Here is a 25,159-nt window from a genome sequence, read left to right on the forward strand (position 1 = left end):
GTCACCGTCACCTTCACTGGTGGAGAGAGAGATGGCGGGCAGGCTTGGGGAGATTCTTGGAGGGAAAAGAAGCTGGACTGAGTCCTGAAGGACGAGGAAGCTGCAAAGGGTCTACATCATTCAAAAACATGTGACATAGATAATCTAGACAATAATCATTTTAAGATGACATATATTACATATTTTGGGGGGAGAAATGGGCTAGGCAATCTTCCCAACGACTCTGTAATTATGTGTACTTATGGGCAGGAGAAGCACATCTTGGAGCACATTTGGATCATTTGATATATTTTCCATGTAATGCAGTATTAAGTAAAAGTGAGGATAAAATTGATACGCTAACAAAATCCAAGTTGAATTAGTTAGATGCTGAAGTTCTAGATAGACCAGAAACCTGCAGAATGTATTTTTAGGATGCAGAATTATAATGGTGTTAGAAATACAAAGTGGCATCAGTAATAAATGTATTGAGGCTAAAGAAAAAGTTCTCCCCACCTTGTTTCTATGGATACTTTTTATATGTTAACACAGGAAATAAAAAAACAAAACAAAACAAAACCCCCATGTGACACATCTCAAATATTGGGAATTTAGGATACACTGAAAACTTGTTTTTATCACCAGGGATCAGCAATGAATAGAAACCAGCAAGTGATTCTACCCATCTTTCTCTCCTGGTTGCCCCCAACAGCCATGCTCTTCCTGTTTTACCGAGAATGCAGTGGGATGAGGCTCTCTGAGCATTAAGGCCCCTATTCTGTGCACACTGGGGGGAGGCCCCCAAATCACGAAGAGGGCTATCAGCCAAGCCACTTCCTGGGAAGGAAAAGATGAGAGGGAGCCGACCCTGGCAAACGTGGGGAGAGTTGAGACCTAGGGGCAACGAGGGGAGAGACGCACCCAACAGAAGGCCGGTCTGGGGTGGGGCTGCAAGGACCACAGGGGCAGTGGGTGGGAGGCCGTGGTGCCCAGAGCTCCCACTGTCCACCCAATAGCTCTAGAAAGTGACAGCTAACTTTCTGCTGCAGTTGGAGAACTAATGGAAGGTGCCCCACACACTTCCCTGAACAAAAATGGTCCCTGAACGTCTGCTTAAGCACCCATCATGGAACAGAAAAGCACTCCTAGGAGCCTGGGTTACAGCCTCCTCTCCTGGGAGGCTCAGTAAGTCTGCAGCCGACTCATTGACAGAAGCTAGACTGTGTGTGTAGCTCTTTGAGCCCCTCTATCGCCTGCAAAAGGGCGCGAAGAGCTGGATTCGGGGTAAGATTTGGCCTGGAAGGGAAGGGCTAGACCCCCAACAGAAATAATGTGAGAGCCACAAATGCAAGCCACATACATAATTTTAAGTATTCTAGTAGCTGCATTAAAGTGACAAGAAACAGGTGAAATTAATATTTGAAGTACAATATGTGCAAGATGTTATCATTTCAACATGTTATCAACATGAGACTGAGATATTTTTAATGAGCTAATTTACATTCTTTTTCATACTAAGTCTCTGAAATCTAGCACATGGTTCACACTTGAAGCACATCGCCATTTGTTGAGCCACATTTCCATCTGGGACGTGCAGGTCTAGGGCACAAGCTGGGCATGCCTGGGGCAGAGCTGGTGGTCCTCTGCAACACAACATTCTGAGCAGCCTGGGTCAGGGGCCTCATGCTCAGGAGGGGAAAGCTGGAGGGCCAGAAGTGAAAACAAGCATTCCTGACTATATTAAACCAGGAACAGCCTCTGCTCATGAACCAATATTCCAAATTCACACTAGCAGAGTCTGGAAGTCATTCATCTTATCTAGTATCTCTTAAACTTCAGAGTGAATTAGAAGCACCTGGAAGGCTTATTAAAACAGACTGCCCAGGCCCATCCCCCAAATTTCTGATTCTGTAGTCTGGTTTTGTAATTCTAACAAATTCCTGGGGCCACTGCTGCTCCAGGGAACCACACTTGGAGAACCACTGATCTAGTCTAAACTCTGGCCAATGAGTGACCTCCCTTGACAGCTTTTCCCACTGAAAGCTCAGTCTACTGCTATTTGATTACCTCCCATGGTGGTGAACTCACTAGCTGATAAGGCTACAAACTTTGGTCAATTCTAATAATTCTTTCCTATATTGAGCCTAATCGGATCCCTTAAAACTTTCCACTGCTTTTGCCTTCAGGACCTAGTCTCTCCTTCCCTACTTGAAGCCTTCACAAAACTAAAGACCTGTTCCTTCCCCCTTCTTACTCCCTGACACTCTATGTCCTTGCATCTTGTTTTAGGCACTTCTGACAGGTTTGGTCTTAAGCATTATTATTACAGTAAAGTTCTATTTTTCCCTAATCTTTACAATTTCAAGATTAAATAGTTTACTATAAAACAAAATACAGTCATTCCTTGTTATTCATGGGGGATTGGTTCTAGGACCACCCTCCTAGTTTTCCTCTGCTCTCATGGATATCAAAATCCACGGACGCTCAAGTCCCTTGTATAAGATGGCATAGTAGTATGAACCCTAAAAAGCTTATCTCAAAGCAAAGTTTCATTACTGCAAATTTGGCCAACTCAGCCCCTATTTCTGCCTCTTCTATCCCCAAATAAGTTACAAGCGTGAAACTGCTTTTAAAGCAGTGACTTCCAAATGCCCGTCCCCATACTGATGTCAGGCTGTGACGACGCTTACATAGGTTTTCACTGATAGAAACAAGGTTTCAACTAAGGCAAACTGATTCATGTTAAATAGCTATTCTTCATTCAGAGATTATGTCCTTCCTATTTCCCAGGGCTGAAACAACCTTCCTGTCATGAGGGTGAGGTGGTGGTCAATGAAATTCCAAAGGCAGGAACCTCTGTTGTCTAGCTCTGGAAAGCCCTGTGCAAAATCCAGGTCAGATTGGTCTCAGTCTGCTCTCAACCAGCTTTTGTCCTGGAATGCTGATTAGTCAGAAAGCAGACCACTTCCTCTGAGCCTGGCTATGACCTTCTCCTGCTATAACCCCATTGACCAAGGGAATATTTTCGGGAGCTGCTCATTGGGTGGGCTGTGCTTCCTGACTTCACAAGAGAACAACTTCCTCTTACTGGACACGAGACACATGCATCTCCCTGAGGCTTCTCCGTGGCCTATGTGTCACCCCCGCCCCCCCCATGAGAACAGAGACCAGATGATACAGTACGATGGACACCACCAGCTGCAACCCCACACTCGCTCCAGGGCTCCAAGCCTGCCACTGGCTGCTGGCTTTTGAGAGTGCTGTGCTCCCCATATTCTAATGGCCAAGGCTTGGAGGAGAAGTGAGAATGGGGGCCGTACTGCAACTGGGCTGGGGGTGGGCACTACGGGGGTGGCAGTGGGGAGATCCCCTCTCCTTGGACCAGGCCAGCTTAGGAGGAGCTGGTGTAAAGCTGGGATCCTGGAAGCCTCCTTCCCCTATATGAGTCCAACTCCTGGACCGTGCTTGCAGATGTCTGAAATTCGCGTTTCAGCCATGCATTTGGATTTCGACCTGGACCTCATGAAAAGGCAAAGCCTCAGGGGAACTAAGTTCTCACACTGGTATAAAGGGGTTGAGACAGGCTCTGAACCAGGGTGCGGGGGATGCCAGGAAGGCAAAGGGTGTTCAAAGAAGTATGTGCGTGCATGGAGGCGGGGGAGGCCTTCCAGAGGGTGGGGCAGATGGTTCCTGACCTAAGAAAGTGGGAAATTCAAGAAAGAAAATTATCTTTTAGAAATGAGGTTGGAAAATTTTTTCTGTAAAGGGCCAGAGTACATATTTTAGGCTTTGCTGGCCACATGGTCTCTGTTGTACCTGCTCAACCCTGCTGTTGTAGAATGAAAGCAGCCTCAGGTGCTACGTAAAAAAGAATGTGGCTGTGAGCCAATAAAACTTTATTTACAAAACAGACCACATTTGGCCTGTAGGTGGTAGCTTGTTGCCCTTTGTCCTAGATGACACCTAAGAAAATCCTAGCCAGCCTCCTTCAGTCCTGCGTACTGTGCTTCTGCAGCACCTGTTTCACACCTCCCCACACTGTGCTCTAGAAATGTGTCCTGTTTATTTGTCTGTGGCCCCACAGCTTCTGGGGCAGAGACGTCGTGTCCCTGGCGCCAGCACGGAACAGGTGTTTAATACGTATCTGGGGAGAAAATGTGTGAGTGCTGCAGGAGGTGACAATGTTTACGGCAGACTAACCTCGCAGGGCAGTTCCAGCCTTTTGGCAAAAAGCTACAGGGTTCACAGAGGACAAAGGATCTTTGCTGATGAAAAGCACCACCAGCAGACAGCAGCCTGGCTTCCACTTTCATTCCTTGTTAAAATGCAAACCCACGGGTGGATGTTGACTTCAGGGCTAAACTCCGGAAAGCCGCGCCACTACAACCACCTGCAGACGGGCTGCTCCCACCCTCTAGGGAGCCCTTCCCATCACAGACCCATCACCATTCACTTCAGCCTCCTTTGATGAGAAGGAAAAACAGTGTGGCTGGCCAGAGATATAAAAATTCTTTGTTATTGGAAAATCTAAGTGTCTCTCTAGGCCAGTGCAGCACCATTAGGTGACGTCAATGGCTCAGGATATCTGAGCCCTGCATTTCCACCCTTCTCAGAACAGCAGCTAATTTACGGCAATAAAGACATTTCTATTTAGAGCCTCAGAAAAGAGGAGGTGGCCCCTCTTCTTCTGCATCCCTGAGTCCTGTGCTAAGGACTTGCCCGCTCTCCCTGTGAAGCAGGAAGAGTTTACAGGTGGCAGGAGGCCAGGACCGAGACATTCAAGTCCACTCCAGCTCACCAACAGCTTGAGGGCCTACTATGCACCAGGCAGCATGGGCACACAAAGACAAGCACAGCCCAGGGATCCTGCTGGAGAGGAGAGGGCAGTGAGGCACACAAGTAGCCATCAAGACAGTGGGCGTGATACACAGCAAAGAAGGTACTTTGGGGGCTCGAGGAGGGAGATGGAACTTGATGTTTCTTGGGCTGGACCATGGAGGGCTGCTAGAATTTGGGCACATGGAGCTGCAGGGAAATGGTGACAGGAGACGGGGTCCATTCACTAAACAGGAAAGCAGGGAAGGAGGAGGAGCAAGGCTAGGCTGGTGGGGGAGGATCTGCTTGGTTTTGGACGTGGACAATACTCGACTCATTTCTGGATGGGTGCGAACAAGCCCAAGTGGGCCTGGGTCCTGCACTGTGGCTTCACAGCCCATAGCAGTTGGTTTGCACTGCCTGGGTTCACTAGTTTGTCTCTAAAAAGCCATCAGGATGTCATGTGATTCTCCTGCTACCCATGTCACCTCTCACGTGGACCTCATTCTTCCTCCTGCGATGTCTAAACTTTGCTGTTGGGAGAATTTTTTTTCCTGTGAAAGTCAGTTCCCATCCTTTCCCAGAGGTCTCCAAGGACTTGCCTCTCTGCATGAGTTTATGTTATTAAGTGAAAATTTCCTGATTCCAGATGAAACACTCAGTACTGAAGGAGGCATTTTATGTTGAACTAAATCTTACAAAAAAGTACATGATTCCTTTTGCTATTCTAGAATATTTTTCCAATATTCTTAAGAAGAACAAAGCTGGAGGAATCACACTCCCCAATTTCAAACTATGTTACAAACCTATAGTAATCAAGACAGTATGGTATTGGCATAAAAACAGACACATATTTATCTGCATAGATAGTTCAATGTATCTAATGATGCAGATCAATAGAGAGTCCAGACATAAACTCACATATATATGGTCAATTAATTTATGACAAAGGAGCCAAGAATATACAAAGTGGAAAGAATAGTTTCTTCAGTAAATGGTGTTGGATTAAATAGCTACATGGAGGGCTTCCCTGGTGGTGCAGTGGTTGGGAGTCCGCCTACCAATTCAAGGGACATGGGTTCCATCCTTGGTCCGGGAAGATCCCACATGCCGCGGAGCAACTAAGCCCGTGTGCCACAACTACTGATCCTGTGCTCTAGAGCCTGCAAGGCACAACTACTGAGCCCACGGGCCATAACTACTGAAGCCTGCATGCCTAGAGCCCGTGCTCCGCAACAAGAGAAGCCACTGCAATGAGAAGCCCGGGCATCACAACAAAGAGTAGCCCCCGCTCGCCGCAACTACCACAACTAGAGAAAGCCCGTGTGCAGCAACGAACACCTGATGCAGCCAAAAATAAATAAACAAAAATTTTTAAAAAGCCACGTGGAAAAGAATGAAACTGGATCACTGTCTTACACTACACACAAAAATCTACTCAAAATGGATTAAAGTCTTGAACTTAAAATCTGAAATCATGAAATTCCTAGAAGAAACCATAGGGGATAAGTTCCTTGATGTTGGTCTTGCAGTGATTTTCTGACACCAAAAGCAAAGGCAATGAAACCAAATATAAACAATTGGGACTACATAAAACTAAAATGCTTTGCATAGCAAAATAAACCACCAACAAAATGAAAAGATATCCTACCAAATAGGAGAAAATATTTGCATATCATATGTCTGATAAGGGAGTTAGCATCTAAAAAAATATAAAGAACTCATACAACTCAACAGCAAAAAAACAAACAACCCAATAAAAAAATGGGTGGAGGATCTAAATAGACAGTTTTCTAAAGAAGACAAACAGATGGCCAACAGGTATACAAATAGGTGTTCAACATCACTAGTTTTCAGGGAAATACAAATCAAAACCACAGTGAGATATAAACTCACACCTGTTAACATGGCTATTATCAAAAAGTAAAAAAATAACAAGTGTTGTCAAGGATGTAGACAAAAGGGAAACCTTGTGCACTGTTGGTGGGAATGTAAACTGGTGCAGCCACTATGGGAAATAGCATGGAAGTTCTTCAAAAAATTAAAAATGGAACTACCATATGATCCAGAAATTCCACTTTTGGGTATTTATCCAAAGGAAATAAAATCACTAACTCTAAAAGATATATGCAACCCCATACTCACTACAGCATTATTTACGATAGCCAAGACATGGAAACAACCATGGATGGTTGAATGGATAAAGAAAATGTGGTATATACATATACAATGAAATATTATTTAGCCATAAGAAAGAAGGAAATCTTGCCATTTGCAACAACATGGATGGTCCTTGAGGGCATTACGGTAAGTGAAATAAATCAGATGGAGAAAGGCAAATACCATATGTTATCACTAATATGTGGAATCTAAAAAAACCCTCAAACTCATACACACAGACAACAGATCGGTGGTTGCCAGAGGTGGGGGTGGGGGAGTTGGGTAAAAGGGATGCAGGAGACTTCCCAGGTGGCGCAGTGGTTAAGAATCTGCCTGCCAACGCAGGGGACACGGGTTCGAGCCCTGGTCCAGGAAGATCCCACATGCCATGGAGCAACTAAGCCCGTGCGTCACAACTGCTGAGCCTGCGCTCTAGAGCCCGCGAGCCACAACTACTGAAGCCTACATGCCTAGAGCCCATGCTTTGCAACAAGAGAAGCCACCACAATGAGAAACCCACGCACCGCAACAAAGAGTAGCCCCCGCTCACCTCAACTAGAGAAAGCCCGCGCACAGCAACAAAGACCCGAGGCAGCCAAAACTAAATTAATTAATTAATTAATTAATTATTTTTTAAAAGGGATGCAGGAGGTCAAAAAGTACAAACTTCCAGTTATAATGAATAAGTCCTGAGGATGTACTGTACAGCATGGACTATAGTCAATAATGCTATGTTGCATATTTGAAATTTGCTAAGAGTAGATATTAAAAGTTCTCAAAAAAAAATTTGTAACTACATATGGTGATGGATGTTACCTAGACTTACCGTGGTGATCATTTCACAGTATATACAAATACTGAGTCATTATTTTTTTAAAAAGCGGATGGACATGGATACCTTCGATGGGCTGAGACACCAGCTGGAAGCTCACTGCACTGAGTCTCCTCCCCTCTGGAGCTGCCTTCTCACTGGGAGGAGCCCAGGCATCTTGGGTCTGCCATGCCCCAGCTTACTTCCTGGCCTGGCCAGGCTTCCTCCTGATCCCACACCACTTCCCAAGCCTCTGACATGTTACACTAAAATGGATTATGCCCTGAAGCCCTTCATATCCTTGAGAGACACTGTCCCTTCTTTTAAAATCTTCATCTAAGTCAAAGGTCATGTTTGATAAACATTCAAAAATAGATCACTGGAGGTACACACACACACACACACACACACACACACACACACACACACACAAAATGGAATACTACTCAGCCATAAAAAAGAATGGCATTTTGCCATTTTCAACAACATGGATGGACTTGGAGGGTATCATGCTAAGTGAAATAAGTCAGACAGAGAAAGACTGTATGATATCACTTATATGTGGAATCTAAAAAATAAAACAAATGAATGAACAAAAAAGAAACAGACTCAGATATAGAGAACTAGTGGCTACCAGAGGGGAGAGGGAAAGGGGGAGAGGAAAACCTGGGTAGGGAATTAAGAGGTGTAAATTACTCTGTCTAAAATGAATAAGCTACACAGATATATAGTATAACACAGGGAATATAGACAATATTTTATAATAACTATAAATGGACTATAACCTTTAAAAATTGTGAATAACTATGTTGTACTTCTGAAACATATAATATGGCACATCAATTATACCTAAATAAAATAAATAGATTTGTATTAAAAATAGATAATTGGTAATTATGTTTGTTGAATACTTTTTAATCAACAAACTTTAAAGCATGAAGTGACAATACACACAATCCAGTGCTAAAGTATAAACCAAAAAGAAAAAATATCACAGCAAGATCCTTTTTGACCAACCTCCTAGAGAAATGGAAATAAAAATAAACAAATGGGACCTAATGAAACTTAAAAGTTTTTGCACAGCAAAGGAAACCATACACAAGATGAAAAGACAACCCTCAGAATGGGAGAAAACATTTGCAAACAAATCAACGGACAAAGGATTAATCTCCAAAATATATAAGCAGCTCATGCAGCTCAATATCAAAAAGACAAACAACCCAATCCAAAAATGGGCAGAGGACCTAAATAGACATTTCTCCAAAGAAGATATACAGATTGCCAACAAACACATGAAAGGATGCTCAACATCACAAATCATTAGAGAAATGCAAATCAAAACTACAGTGAGGTACCACCTCACACCGGTCAGAATGGCCATCATCAAAAAATCTACAAACAATAAATGCTGGAGAGGGTGTGGAGAAAAGGGAACCCTCTTGCACTGTTGGTGGGAATGTAAATTGATACAGCCACTCTGGAGAACAGTATGAACGTTCCTTAAAAAACTAAAAATAGAACTACCATGTGACCCAGCAATCTCACTACTGGGCATATACCCCAAGAAAACCATAATTCAAAAAGAGTCATGTACCACAATGTTCATTGAAGCACTATTTACAATAGCCAGGACATGGAAGCAACCTAAGTGTCCATCAACAGATGAATGGATAAAGGAGATGTGGCACATATATACAATGAAATATTATTCAGCCTTAAAAAGAAACGAAATTGAGTTATTTGTAGTGAGGTGGATGGACCTAGAGTCTGTCATACAGAGTGAAGTAAGTCAGAAAGATAAAAACAAATACCGTGTGCTAACACACATATATGGAATCAAAAAAAAAAAAAGGTTCTGATGAGCCTAGGGGCAGGATTGGAATAAAGACACAGACGTAGAGAATGGACTTGAGGACATGGGGAGGGGGAAGGGTAAGGTGGGACAATGTGAGAGAGTGGCATGGACATATATACACTACCAAATGTAAAATAGATAGCTAGTGGGAAGCAGCTGCAGAGCACAGGGAGATCAGATTTGTGACCACCTAGAGGGGTGGGATAGGGAGGGTGGGAGGGAGACGCAAGAGGGAGGGGATATGGAGATATATGTATACATATAGCTGATTCACTTTGTTGTACAGCAGAAACTAACACACCATTGTAAAGCAATTATACTCCAATAAGGATGTGAAAAAAAAAAGAAAAATATCAATACCGTTGTTGTTCTCTGTGATAAAGCTACCTAAAAAAGTTCTTAAATACAGCAACTTATTAAAATTCTGTTACTTCAGAAAACACTCAAATATATTGTTCTGCATGATATAATGGTTTAAAAAATCATAGTACTAATTATAAATGATTTTTGTTTTTGACATGAATTTATAGGGGTGAAATGCTCAAATGCATATATAATTTTCACTTAAGAAATTAAGGTAGCAAATTAGAACATTTTTATTTGGAGGAAAAATTTATGCTCTCATAAAATATATGGGTCTTGAGCTGCACAGTCACAAGTTAAATCATAACTGACATGCGTTACTAATAAAGTGTATAGGCTTGCTGGGGAATATTTTCTTTTACTATTTGTCTAAGGGCCTAATTTTGCCATAAAGCTTCTTAATTGGCAGCTACAGTAAAATACGGAGAAAGACAAGTAGAGAACCGTGGTGAGAATGTAACGAACGCATGGTCAAGCCAACAAAGCAAATGAAGCAAACTGAATACCATACCTGCTTATTTTTGTCAGTGGTACAACACAGTTTCTTGAGGGAGACAAAATGCCTAATTTTCCTAATAACATAAATAATCAGTTATTAGTGAGTCAGATATGAGATGATTCAACAAATTAGCAAATGAAAACATCAACAGAATCTTCTTCAAGTAAAACTCCAGGGTCCATTCTAGGGCAGATTTTAAATTCTGACAAAACACAGTCTGTAAAAGATGCATTTTTTTTCACACACAGCCCACACATGCCTTCAGAAACTGGGCTTCCCTTTTAATCATAGCTGGCTCAGAAACACTTCCCTAATGGGTACTTCATTTTCTAACCAACTCCTGAGGCCTGTCTCCTAGATAGCATCAGTGACAGGATGAAATGCTACTCTAGACTTTAAAGTAAAATGGGATTTAATTCTGCTGACACTAATACTTTTTAGCTTATATAGAAGGCAAAGACTCATTTGGACAATGACCAAAGTTCGTGGTTGTTGTTTTTACATTTAATATTCCACATTCTTTCACAGCCCGGTCATCATAAATGATGGCATTTTTCAGGCACAGAAAAATCCTCTTAAATTTTAAGATCATGGACAGAATCCCCAAACAGCCTGTGGTCTTGCTCATTACCACAAGGACACCAGGAAAAGACAACAGGTGCCTTACTCCTGCACAAAGATCAGCTCAAGGTAGATTTTCTACTGAGTGAAGCTAGAATTACAGAGGACTATGTTAGATTTTATAGTAATGAATCTCCTCTCTCTGTGTCTCTGCTTCTATCTCTCTGTCTCTGTCTGTCTTCCTCTTTGGTTCAGTTTTCTCTGGAGGACTCTGAAGAGTCCTGGTTATTCTGTAGTGAGCATCACTAAATTGGAAGAGGTAAAATTTCCCTACTTTTAGTTAAGAATTTTCTTTGATAGCTCACTGGGGGAAAAAATAACACTGTCTCTGGGCTCTAGAACTTCTTGCTCTTATCTGTCAAATCAGAAAGATCAGAAAAACTCATTCTGACAGAAACAACCAAACAATAACTCGGCCTCCTCCACCTTGTTACCTAATAATCCTGGTCACACAAACACAGTGAATCTTAGCTTGAGAAGACGGTCTAAGGATGATGCTTGGAAACAATAATGTGATGGCCATCATGGCCTCAGAGCTCTGACCGCTGGTGGAAATGGCCACGCGGAAGCCTGTGCGCTCAGGAGGGATTTGGGGGCCTCTCTCTGTGCGCTCGAAACCCCTGGTCAGGGCTACCAGTGTCCCCACCATGCGGAGTGAAGCAAAGTGGCAGGAAACATGAGACAGTGGATTCTGAACGGAGGGGGGAACAGTTTTGAAACTAACAAATAAGTAAAATTGGAGCGGAAACAACCTACAGACACTTTGCTGACTACAGAACGTTTTCTAACCACACAATAAGAGTCACAGACAGGGCTTTCTTTTTCTGGTTATTCGCACCATAACTGCTCCTTTTCTTTTTCCAAACCGTCACCCAACAGCGTGTGTCCCTAGTAAACCTGTACTATGAAGCTGGCTGGTTGACCTTCAGGCTTGTTTACAAAGGCTCCTCAGTGATGTACTGTTAGGGGGTCCTGTTTGGCTCCATAAACCTTCTCACAAAATGTAACAGGGAGAAGGAAATGGAATTGAGCATTTTCCTTATCTCTCTGCAAATGAACAGGCTCCTCTGGTAACCTGAGATTCACATGGAATCAGATGTCTCAGCTTCTGGTCAGACACCTTTTTCTCCTAACCATGACCCCCAGGGTTCTCTCTTCCTTGTGGAACAAGCCCCGAGGACTGGAGAGAATCATCACAGAGCCGGTGCCTCAAGGAGAGAAGCTCGGCTCCCAGGTGGGGCTGAGGCAGCGAGCCCTGCTGTTCCGTGGTCTTTGTGATGACAGGGAAAGGCCTAGAAACTGAGCTCCTTGCGGCGTGGGGACAATGGACCTACAATCAGGCGGAAGTGGACAGTTGGGGTGATGCTTCATAAAGCCCACAAGCAGAAGAAGACCTTGTGTTGTTTTGGGGCTGCTGCCGGCCACATGGAGGTGTCTTCGGCAGGTACTATGTACAGACCCAATCCTACTGTATTTGTGTGTCTAACACACTTGCATTTCCATATACAAACCCAACGCCCACAGGGGCCCCTCAAAACAATAGAGTTGAAGAGTTGGCGCTCACCCTCCTTGGCCAATCACTGGAGTGATCTTCACATGCTGTTGGATGCTGTCGCCGGATTTCCGTCTGGCATAGTAAACCCCCTGCCACTCCTACATAAAGAGAGCTCTTAAAATCCTTCTGTCCAGGCATTCGGTGGCTCCTACAGAGGGTCTCATCAAGTTCAGCCATGAAGTTCCCGCATGCTTTTGTAACATTCCACAAAATACCGCTCCATAGTTGCACTCACCGCAACGGTGACTACGTGAGGCTCATCGTCACAGTGCACAGAGCCCACCAGAGCAATGAGCCCACAACCAGGGGCTGCCCCTCCCGGTTCTGGGACACTTGAGCAGTGGCTGCCATTCCTGCTCTCAGCCCTGTGGGTGTAGGGGCACGAGGTTCTTCTGAGGTCTTTCTCGGGATCTTTACAACAACCTGTGAGCTTGATATTATCACCCTTCATTTGAAGATAGGTAAACCGAGGCTCAGAGATGCTGACTAATGTGCCCACGTGAGAAAGTGAAAAATGTGGTTATAAATTTATCTCTTAACTTTCCTTGAAGCCCATCATCCTTCTACTATCCTATCAGGCCTCCAGCCAAACCTTCTCTGGGCTTAATCTGGCTCCTGGCAGTTTCCATGGATGAGACAAAGGGGAGTGTGAAGACTTGCTGTGGCCAGACCCTGAGGAACCGGCTAGGATAAAGAGCCCGGTGACCTCAAGGGGGGAGCCTGGGGCACCTCCACTATTTCTGGGAGGAAGTGGTTGAATTAGGCCTGAGATCCTTTGCAGCCTTTTCTCGCCCACACACTCACACAGGATGGCTAACTGGTATGCATGTTGGGGTCACCAGATGTGTGGCAGTACTCTTCAGGCAGATTTTTTGGAGGACTTGACAATGTCCTGTTTCCTTTTCAGTCTCACTGCCCCAATGTTCTTTTCTTTTACTAATTGTGGCCATGATATATAAGCCAAACATTTTATTTCTATACAATGGTCCCCTATGAAATAAATACAATGCTTATCTAACTACTTCACATCAGAGAAAGCATCTGAATGATTAAAAGAAAATGCCCAGGCAGTTCCAGCGATGAGACCAATGCTCCTCTGGAAAGGAAGGCTTGTGGAGAGATGCCTACTGCACCTGCACCACCGCCTTCATCTGCTGGGATGCAGTGGAGGTCGCTGGGCAAACTGAACTGTGATGGGTAGAGAGCAGAAAAAGGAAAACTGACCGAAAACTGGGCCTGTAAGACATGTAAATACTGATATTAAATGCTCTTAGTCCCCCAAACACTGGATAAACTAAAAAATATAGAACAGCTCTCCTCAGGGATAGGTATGAAATTCCAGCCATGACAGGTGAGATTCATTCATGGGAAGGAAGAAATTTCCTTACACAAGATCACCAGATTCTATGCCATCAGGATAAGCACCAGGTTCGCTTGCTAACCAAAATTAACTCAAAAGTTAACTCATCTTGCAAACATAAAGGATTTTTCACTTAATTGGAACGTTATTAAAGAAGCCAATGTTAAAGACGTGACATAAAAACTCACAGAAGAAAAAATGCATTGGGGAAGGGTTTGTGGACTGCTTTGGTTTCACCCACCTTGCCCTTCTTTTTTTGTTTGTTTTGTTTTCCCTCACCTTGCCCTTCTTGATGCAGGTGTTGATGGTGTCAAGAAGGTCCGCCCGGTTCTTGTCACTTTTGGGCAGCTCGGCGAGTTCTTTCCCCAGGAGCTCACCTTTGTGGTAGCCCATCATCCTTTCAAAGGCTGGGTTGACATACTGTGAACGGGAAGTGGTTCAAGGTCAGGGCAGGGTGCTGTGTGCCTCGCAGGAACGCTTGTTGGGACACAGAGGAAACGTGCCCTGGGCGAGCGCTCTCCAATCGGGGTGCTGACCGGTCCCCCCAGCCCCAAATGCCCCCAGAATAGGTGCTTCCCTCCTGAGCAGCAATGCGTTCATTCAACTGCCATCCCAGCACCCCGGGCCCTCTGGGAAATCGGAAGAAATTCTTCAGCAGAAAACGAGCAAGAAGCTTTTATCTGCTAGTGCCAGCCTCCAATGGGCCTTATACATCACCTACCACCCGTGAAATAAGAAAAAACTCAGAAAAAAAGAACAAATAAAAATTAACTAGAACTCCATTCAACAGATTGTGGCTTCTATTAGTCACGTCTCTACAAAGAAGCAATTCGATCTTTCGCGTCTAGATATTATTAAGAGATAATTGCCACTGTCTATTAACCAGTGCTCTAGCTTGGGGCCGCTTCTGGTCTAACTGAAGAATAAATTAAGTTAAAAGCCTTGGGCAGGTGGCGTAGTGGTTGAGAGTCCACCTGCCGATACAGGGGACATGGGTTTGTGCCCCGGTCCGGGAAGATCCCACATGCCGCGGAGCGGCTGGGCCCGTGAGCCATGGCCGCTGAGCCTGCGCGTCTGGAGCCTGTGCTCCGCAACGGGAGAGGCCACAACAGTGAGAGGCCTGCGTACCGCAAAAAAAAAAAAAAAATCCTTGGGCAGGAGGCAGCCGCCCTTTCAGCGCTGGCGTGAGGCGAGGCACCATCCCCCTCCCCGCCGCCCCCCCCCCAGCTTGGTACATGCTGGGACCAGCAGACTCAGAGGTTTCTTTCCAAAATTCTGCCCAGGGCCCTGGAGTTTAGAGCTATCACCTTGGCTGGTTCCTGGCTGCTATCCCCACCCTTCAATTTCTTCTCAAAGAACAGAGTCACCAGATGAGCAGCTGAGTGGAGGGGACAAGTGACGAAGAATGTGGGGAGAACATGAGTGCACTGTATCTAGGTCACAGATTTCCTTGGGCATAACTGATATCCATCTGCTGTCTCAGAAACGGTCTTGCAAACTGTAATCACTCGTGCCCTCCACGGAGATGACAGCAGTGAGGAACTGAGTGATGCAGGGACATTTGGGGAGCTGCTCTCTGGCGAACACAGCTTCTGCTAGTACAATTACCCCTGGGAAGTGGACGAGTCGGGAGGTTCGGGAGGTTGCTCTGGGGCCCTTGGCACCAGGCCTTATGGGGGTTGCTGAAGAGGAGGGGGCGGTGACATTGTCTTCACTGATCTCCTACCACTTCACGTGGTGGTCACCATCCTCCCTGGGCTGGGCGGCAGGACCTCTGCTCACCAGGTCAGCCCCACAGCGCCCCGGCCCAGCCCTGCATGCAGCTGAGCAGTGCGTGCTTGTCTCCCACGTCTGGGCATCTGCCCAGCTGCTCTCTGCTTAGAAAGCCTTTCCCCACCTCCTGGTCACGTCAACTCCAATTTTTCCCTCCCCTCCTCCAGCAAGCTGTCCTTGAGCCCCTGCCCAGTGTAGGTTTGTGCCACTCCTACAACTCCCACTCTCTCCTGTGCAGGCTTCTGGTGACTTATTACACTGAATCTATATTTTTTTCTCTCTCTCTCTCCCCCACTAGACATGAAAATCCTCAAGGGCAAAGGCTACTTTGGATTTATCTTTGGATACTCAGGACTGTTTAGTAAATATCTGAGGAATGGATAATATTTGAGAATGTATTGTTTTCTTTATTTGTTGGCTAAATTCTCATACATTTTCACATGTGTTTATTCTGCTTTTGCTACTAGGTTGCAAACATGGGTAGAAATCATAGCTCTACTTTCATGCCAGGTGACCTCACAATGCAGCAGATACTCTAGGACATGGGTTATGGAGCCAAGGCACCCAAGTTCAAATCCTGGCTCTGCCCATTACTAGCTATATGACTTGTGGGCAGGTTGCTTACCTTCCCTGGTCCTCAATTTCCTCATGTGTAAAATAGCTATGACGGTAGTACCTGGTTCATAGAATTGTCTTAACAAATAAATGAGTATGTATAAAATGTTTAGTACTGGGACTTCCCTGGTGGCACAGTGGTTAAGAATCCACCTGCCGGGAGCCCATCAAGATGGCAGAAGAGTAAGACGTGGAGATCACCTTCCTCCCCACAGATACATCAGAAATATCTACACGTGGAACAACTCCTACAGAACATCTACTGAACGCTGGCAGAAGACCTCAGACACCCCAAAAGGCAAGAAACTCCCCACGTACCTGGGTAAGGAAATAGAAAAAAGAAAAAACAGAGACAAAAGAATAGGGACGGGACCTGCACCACTGGGAGGAAGCTGTGAAGGAAAGGTTTCCACACACTAGGAAGCCCCTTCACTGGTGTAGACGGGGAGTGGCGGGGGGGAAGCTTCAGAGCCACAGAGGGGAGCACAGCAACAGGGGTGCGGAGGGCAAAGCAGAGAGATTCCCGCACAGAGGATTGGTGCCGACCAGCACTCACCAGCCCGAGAGGCTTGTCTGCTCACCTGCTGGGGTGGGTGGGGGGCTGGGAGCTGAGGCTTTTAAGTTTCATTAGATCCCATTTGTTTATTTTTGTTTTTATTTCCATTACTCTAGGAGGTGGATCAAAAAAGATCTTGCTGTGATTCATGTCAAAGAGTGTTCTTCCTATGTTTTCCTCTAAGAGTTTTATAGTGTCCAGTCTTACATTTAGGTCTCGAATCCATTTTGAGTTTATTTTTGTGTATGGTGTTAGGGAGTGTTCTAATTGCATTCTTTTACATGTAGCTGTCCAGTTTTCCCAGCACCACTTATTGAAGAGACTGTCTTTTCTCCATTGTATATCCTTGCCTACTTTCTCATACATTAGTTGACCATAGGTGTGTGGGTTTATCTCTGGGCTTTCTATCTTGTTCCATTGATCTATGTTTCTGTTTTTGCGCCAGTACCATATTGTCTTGAATACTGTAGCTCTGTAGTATACTCTGAAGTCAGGGAATCTGATTCCTCCAGCTCCATTTTTTTCCCTCCAGACTGCTTTGGCTATTCGGGGTCTTCTGTGTCTCCATACAAATTTTAAGGCTTTTTGTTCTAGTCCCATAAAAAATGCCATTGGTAATTTGATAGGGATGGCATTGAATCTGTAGATTGCTTTGGGTAGTATAGTCATTTTCACAATGTTGATTCTTCCAATCCAAGAACATGGTATATCTCTGCATCTGTTGGTATCATCTTTAGTTTCTTTCATCAGTGTCTTATAGTTTTCTGCATACAGGTCTTTTGTCTCCCTAGGTAGGTTTATTCCTAGGTATTTTATTCTTTTTGTTGCAATGGTAAATGGGAGTGTTTCCTTAAATTCTCTTCCAGAGTTTTCATCATTAGTGTAGAGGAATGCGAGATTTCTGTGCATTAATTTTGTACCCTGCAACTTTACCAAATTCATTGATTAGCTCTAGTAGTTTTCTGGTGGCATTTTTAGGATTCTCTATGTAGAGTATCATGTCATCTGCAAACAGTGACAGTTTTACTTCTTCTTTTCCAATTTCTATTCCTTTTATTTCTTTTTCTTCTCTGATTGCCATGGCTAGGACTTCTAAAACTATGTTGAATAACAGTGGTGAGAGTGGACATCCTTGTCTTATTCCTGATCTTCGGGAAATGCTTTCAGTTTTTCACCATTGAGAATGATGTTTGCTGTGGGTTTGTCGTATATGGGCTTTATTATGTTGAGGTAGGTTCCCTCTATGCCCACTTTCTGGAGAGTTTTTATCATAAATGGGTGCTGAATTTTCTCAAAAGGCTTTTCTGCATCGATTGAGATGATTATACGGTTTTTATTCTTCAATTTGTTAACAGGGTTTATCACATTGATTCATTTGCGTATATTGAAGAATCCTTGCATCCCTGGGATAAATCCCACTTGATCATGGTGTATGATCCTTTTCATGTGCTGTTGAATTCTGTTTGCCAGTATTTTGTTGAGGATTTTTGCATCTATATTCATCAGTGATATTGGTCTGTAATTTTCTTTTTTTGCAGTATCTTTGTCTGGTTTGGGTATCAACGTGATGGTGGCCTCATAGAATGAGTTTGGGAGTGCTTCATCCTCTGCAATTTTTTGGAACAGTTTGAGAAGGATGGGTGTTAGCTCTTCTCTAAAGGTTTGATAGAATCTACCTGTAAAGCCATCTGGTGATGGACTTTTGTTTGTTGGAAGATTTTCAATCACAGTTTCAATTTCATTACTTGTGATTGGTCTGTTCATATTTTCTATTTCTTCTTGGTTCAGTCTTGGAAGTTTACACCTTTCTAAGAACTTGTCCGTTTATTCCACCTTGTCCATTTTATTGGCATAGATTTGCTTGTAGTACTCTCTTAGGATGCTTTGTATTTCTGCAGTGTCTGTTGTAACTTCTCCTTTTTCATTTCTAATTTTATTGATTTGAGTCCTCTCCCTCATTTTCTTGATGAGTCTGGCTAATGGTTTATCAATTTTATCTTCTAAAAGAACCAGATTTTGGTTTTATTCATCTTTGCTATTGTTTTCTTTGTTTCTATTTCTTTTATTTCTGCTCTGATCTTTATGATTTCTTTCCTTCTGCTAACTTTGGGTTTTGTTTGTTCTTCTTTCTCTAGATCCTTTAGGTGTAAGGTTAGATTGTTTTTTTTTTTTTTTTTTTGTTTTTTTTTTTTTTTTTTTGCGGTATGCGGGCCTCTCACTGTTGTGGCCTCCCCCGTTGCGGAGCACAGGCTCCGGACGCGCAGGCCCAGCGGCCATGGCTCACGGGCCCAGCCGCTCCGCGGCATATGGGATCCTCCCAGACCGGGGCACGAACCCGTATCCCCTGCATTGGCAGGCGGACTCTCAACCACTGCGCCACCAGGGAGGCCCGGTTAGATTGTTTATTTGAGATTTTTCTTGTTTCTTGAGGTAGGCTTGTATAGCTATAAACTTCCCTCTTAGAACTGCTTTTGCTGCATCCCACAGGTTTTGGATCGTCATGTTTTCATTGTCATTTGTTTCTAGGTATTTTTTGATTTCCTCTTTGATTTCCTCAGTAATCTCTTGGTTATTTAGTAACGTATTGTTTAGCCTCCATGTGTTTCTGTTTTTTTATGTTTTTTCCCCTGTAATTCATTTCTAATCTCACAGCATTGTGGTCAGAAAAGATGCTTGATATGATTTCAATTTTCTTAAATTTACTGAGGCTTGATTTGTGACCCAAGATGTGATCTATCCTGGAGAATGTTCCATGTGCACTTGAGAAGAAAGTGTAATCTGCTGTTTTTAGATGGAATGTCCTATAAATATCAATTAAATCTATAGTGTCATTTAAAGCTTGTGTTTCCTTATTTATTTTCATTTTGGATGATCTGTCCATTGGTGTCAGTCAGGTGTTAAAGCCCCCCACTATTATTGTGTTACTGTCGATTTCCTCTTTTACAGCTGTTAGCAGTTGCCTTATGTATTGAGGTGCTCCTATGTTGGGTGCATATATATTTATAATTGTTATATCTTCTTCTTCGATTGATCCCTTGATCATTTTGTAGTGTCCTTCATTGTTTCTTGTAACACTCTTTATTTAAAATCTATTTTACCTGATATGAGTATTGCTACTCCACCTTTCTTTTGATTTCCATTTGCATGGAGTATCTTTTTCCATCCCCTCACTTTCAGTCTGTATGTGTCCCTAGGTCTGAAGTGGGTCTCTTGTAGACAGCATATATATGGATCTTGTTTTTGTATCCATTCAGCAAGCCTGTGTCTCTTGGTTGGAGCATTTAAAACATTCATGTTCAAGGTAATTATCAATATGTATGCTCCTGTGACCATTTTCTTAACTCTTTTGGGTTTGTTTTTGTAGGTCATTTTCTTCTCTTGTGTTTCCCAGTTAGAGAAGTTCCTTTAGCATTTGTTGTAGAGCTGGTTTGGTGGTGCTGAATTCTCTTAGCTTTTGCTTGTCTGTAAAGCTTTTGATTTCTCCAGCAAATCTGAATGAGATCCTTGCTGGGCAGAGTAATCTTGGTTGCAGGTTCTTCCTTTTCTTCACTTTAAGTATATCATGCCACTCCCTTCTGGCTTCTACAGTCTCTGCTAAGAAATCAGCTGTTAACCTTATGGGAGTTCCATTTTACATTATTTGTCATTTTTCCCTTGCTGCTTTCAATAATTTTTCCTTGTCTTTAATTTTTGCCAATTTGATTACTGTGTCTCGGCGTGTTTCTCCTTGGATTTATCCTGTATGGGACTCACTGCGCTTCCTGGACTTGGGTGGCTATTTCCTTTCCCATGTTAGGGAAGTTTTCAACTATAATCTCTTCAAGTATTTTCTCAGGTCCTTTCTCTCTCTCTTCTCCTTCTGGGACCCCCATAATGTGAATGTTGTTGCATTTAATGTTGTCCCAGAGGTCTCTTAGGCTGTCTTCATTTCTTTTCATTCTTTTTTCTTTAGTCTATTCTATAGCAGGGAATTCTACCATTCTGTCTTCCAGCTCACCTATCCATTCTTCTGCCTCAGTTATTCTGCTATTGATTCCTTCTAGTGTAGTTTTAATTTCAGTTATTGTATTGTTCATCTCTGTTTTTTTGTTCTTTAATTCTTCTAGGTCTTTGTTAAATGTTTCTTGCATCTTCTCGATCTTTGCCTCCATTCTTTTCCCGAGGTCCTGGTTCATCTTTACTATCATTATTCTGAATTCTTTTTCTGGAAGGTTGCCTATCTCCACTTCATTTTGTTGTTTTTCTGAGGTTTTATCTTGTTCCTTCATCTGATACATAGCCCTCTGCCTTTTCATCTTGTCTGTCTTTCTGTGAATGTGGTTTTTGTTCCACAGGCTGCAGGACTGTAGTTCTTCTTGCTTCTGCTGTCTTCCCTCTGGTGAATAAGGCTCTCTAAGAGGCTTGTGTAAGTTTACTGATGGGAGGGACTGGTGGTGGGTAGAGCAGACTGTTGCTCTGGGGGGCAGAGCTCAGTAAAGCTTTAATCCACTTGACTGGTGATGGGTGGGGCTGGGTTCCCTCCCTGTTGGTTGCTTGGCCTGAGGCAACCCAACACTGGAGCCTACCTGGGCTCTTTGGTGGGGCTAATGACAGACTCTGGGAGGGCTCACACCAAGGAGTACTTCCCAGAACTTCTGCTGCCAGTGTCCTTGTCCCCACAGTGAGCCACAGCCCCCCCTGCCCCGCCTCTGCAGGAGACCCTCCAACACTAACAGGTAGGTCTGGTTCAGTCTCCCCTGGGGTCACTGCTCCTTCCCCTGGGTCCCGATGTGCACACTACTTTGTGTGTGCCCTCCAAGAGTGGAGTCTCTGTTTCCCCCAGTCCTGTCGAAGTTCTGCAATCAATTCCCACTAGGCTTCAAAGTCTGATTCTCTAGGAATTCCTTCTTCCGTTGTTGGCCCCCCAGGTTGGGAAGCCTGACGTGGGGCTCAGAACCTTCACTCTAGTGGGTGGACTGCTGTGGTATAAGTGCTCTCCAGTCTGTGAGTCACCCACCCAGCAGTTATGGGATTTGATTTTGCTGTGATTGCACCCCTCCTACCATCTCATTGTGGCTTCTCCTTTGTCTCTGGATGTGGGGTATCTTTTTTGGTGAGTTCCAGTGTCTTCCTGTCGATGACTGTACAGCAGCTAGTTGTGATTCTGGTGTTCTCACAAGATGGAGTGAGAGCACGTCCTTCTACTCTGCCATCTTCTTTTTCATTTATTTCTGATTTGATCTTTATGATTTGTTTGTTTTTTCTTCCTCTTTCTCCAATTGCTTTAGGTGTAAGGTTAGCTTGTTTATTTGAATTCCTCCTCTCTTTGGGAGAAACAATATATATGTTTTTTTCCTTTTGATCTTTTCGTGAGTGTGTATGTGTTTGTTTCTGTGTGTGATTTTGTCTGTATAGCTTTGCTTTTAACATTTGTCCTAGGGTTCTGTCTGTCCATTTTTTCTTTTTTTAGTACAGCTTTTAGCGCTTGTTATCATTGGTGGATTTGTTTTTTTGGTTTGGTTGCTCTCTTTGTTCCTTTTTTTTTAATTACTTAAAATTTTTTTTTATTTTTAAAAATAATTTTAATAACTTTATTTATTTGTTTATTTATTTATGTATCCCTTTTATTCTGAGCCGTCTGGATGCCAGGGTCTTGGTGCTCCAGCCGGGTGTCAGGCCTGTGCCTTGAAGGTGGGAGAGCCGAGTTCAGGACACTGGTCCACCAGAGACCTCCCAGATCCATGTAATATCAAATGGAGAAAATCTCCCAGAGATCTCCATGTCAACGCTAAGACCCAGATCCACTCAACAACCAGCAAGCTACAGTGCTGGACACCCTATGCCAAACAACTAGCAAGACAGGAAAACAACCCCACCCACTAGCAGAAAGGCTGTCTAAAATCATAATAAGTTCACAGACACTCCAAAACACACCACCAGATGTGGACCTGCCCACCAGAAAGACAAGATCCAGCCTCATTCACCAGAACACAGGCACTAGTTCCCTCCACCAGGAAACCTACACAACCCACTGAACCAAACTTACTCACTGGGGGCAGACAGCAAAAACAACGGGAACTACAAACCTACAGCCTGTGAAATGGAGACCCCAAACACAGTATGTTAAGCAAAATGAGAAGACAGAGAAATTTGCAGCAGATGAAGTAGCAAGGTAAAAACCTACCAGAACAAACAAATGAAGAGGAAACAGGCAGTCTACCTGAAAAAGAATTCAGAGCAATAATTGTAAAGATGATCCAAAATCTTGGAAATAGAATGGAGAAAATACAAGAAACATTTAACAAGGACCCAGAAGAACTAAAGAGCAAACAAACGATGATGAACAACACAATAAATGAAATTAAAAATTCTCTAGAAGGAATAAATAGCAGAATAACTGGGGCAGAAGAACAGATAAGTGACCTAGAGGATAAAACACTGGAAATAACTACCACAGAGCAGAATAAAGAAAAAAGAATGAAAAGAATTGAGGACAGTATCAGAGACCTCTGGGACAACATTAAATGCACCAACATTTGAATTATAGGGGTCTCAGAAGAAGAAGAGAGAAAGAAAGGGACTGAGAAAATATTTGAAGAGATTATAGGTGAAAACTTCCCTAATATGGGAAAGGAAATAGTTAATCAAGTCCAGGAAGCGCAGAGAATCCCATACAGGATAGATCCAAGGAGAAACATGGCAAGACACACATTATTCAAACTATCAGAAATTAAATACAAAGAAAAAATATTAAAAGCAACAAGGGAAAAACAACAAATAACATACAAGGGAATCGTCATAAGGTTAACAGCTGACCTTTCAGCAGAAACTCTGCAAGCCAGAAGGGAGTGACAGGACATATTTAGCGACAAAAGGGAAAAACTTACAACCAAGATTACTCTACCCAGCAAGGATCTCATTCAGATTTGACAGAGAAATTAAAAGGTTTAGAGACAAGCAAAAACTAAGAGAATTCAGCACCACCAAACCAGCTTTACAGCAAATGCTAAAGGAAGTTCTCTGGGCAGGAAACACAAGAAAAGGAAAAGACCTACACAAACAAACCCAGGACTTCCCTGGTGGTGCAGTGGTTGAGAGTCTGCCTACCAATGCAGGGGATGCAGGTTTGTGCTCCGGTCCGGGAGGATCCCACATGCCACAGAGCGGCTGGGCCCATGAGCTGTGGCTGATGGGCCTGCGCGTCCAGAGCCTGTGCTCCACAATGGGAGAGGCTGCGGCAGTGAGAGGCCTGCGTACAGCAAAAAAAAAAAAAAAAAAAAAAAAAACCCAAACAATTATGAAAATGGTAATAGGAACACAGATATCGATAATTACCTTAAATGTAAATGGATTAAATGCTCCAACCAAAAGGCACATACTGGCTGAATGGATACAAAAACAGACCCGTATATATGCTGTCTACAAGAGACCAACTTCAGACATACGGACACATACAGACTGAAAGTGAGGGGATGGAAAAAGATATTCCATGCAAATGGAAATGAAAAGAAAGCTGGAGTAGCAATTCTCATAACAGACAAAATAGAATTTAACACAAAGGCATTACAAGAGACAAAGAAGGACATTACATAATGATTGAGTGATCAATCCAAGATTAAGATATAATAATTGTAAATATTTATGCACCCAACAGAGGAGCACCTCAATACATAAGGCAAATGCTAAAAGCCATAAAGGGGGAAATCGACAGTAACACAATCATAGTAGGGGACTTTAATACCCCACTTTCACCAATGGACAGATCACCCAAAAGGAAAATAAATAAGGAAAACAAGCTTTAAGTGATACATTAAACAAGATGGACTTAATGACATTTATAGGACATTCCATCCAAAAACAGCAGAATACACTTTCTTCTCAAGTGCTCATGGAACTTTCTCCAGGATAGACCATATCCTGGGTCACAAATCAAGCCTTGGTAAATTTAAGAAAACTGAAAACATATCAAGTATCTTTTCCAACCACAATGCTATGAGACTATATATCAATTACAGGAAAAAATCTGTAAAAAAAATAGAAACACATGGAGGCTAAATAATACACTACTTGATAACCAAGAGATCACTGAAGAAATCAAAGAGGAAATCAAAAAATACCTAGAAACAAATGACAACAAAAACACAACGACCCAAAACCTATGGGATGCAGCAAAAGCAGTTCTAAGAGGGAAGTTTATAACAATACATCCTACCCTAAG

The 25,159-nt window shown here is 43.3% G+C and overlaps 1 protein-coding gene across 7 annotated transcripts in view; it reads right to left on the bottom strand.

Moving 5' to 3' along the window:
- Window positions 1-25,159, bottom strand: part of PDE8B (phosphodiesterase 8B) — a gene marked incomplete at its 5' end in the record, with an annotated part of 391,344 nt that overhangs the window by 87,742 nt on the left and 278,443 nt on the right. For all 7 annotated transcript variants that reach the window (XM_082621924.1, XM_082621927.1, XM_082621926.1 and 4 more), the window contains 3 exons: window positions 10,495-10,555; window positions 12,668-12,756; window positions 14,298-14,438. In XM_082621924.1, coding sequence (XP_082478050.1) covers window positions 10,495-10,555; window positions 12,668-12,756; window positions 14,298-14,438 — 291 coding nt within the window. The remainder of the gene's footprint in view (window positions 1-10,494; window positions 10,556-12,667; window positions 12,757-14,297; window positions 14,439-25,159) is intronic.

The sequence above is a fragment of the Mesoplodon mirus genome (assembly GCF_964341445.2).
Source record: "Mesoplodon mirus genome assembly, chromosome: 5".
Taxonomy (NCBI): Eukaryota; Metazoa; Chordata; class Mammalia; order Artiodactyla; family Ziphiidae; genus Mesoplodon; species Mesoplodon mirus.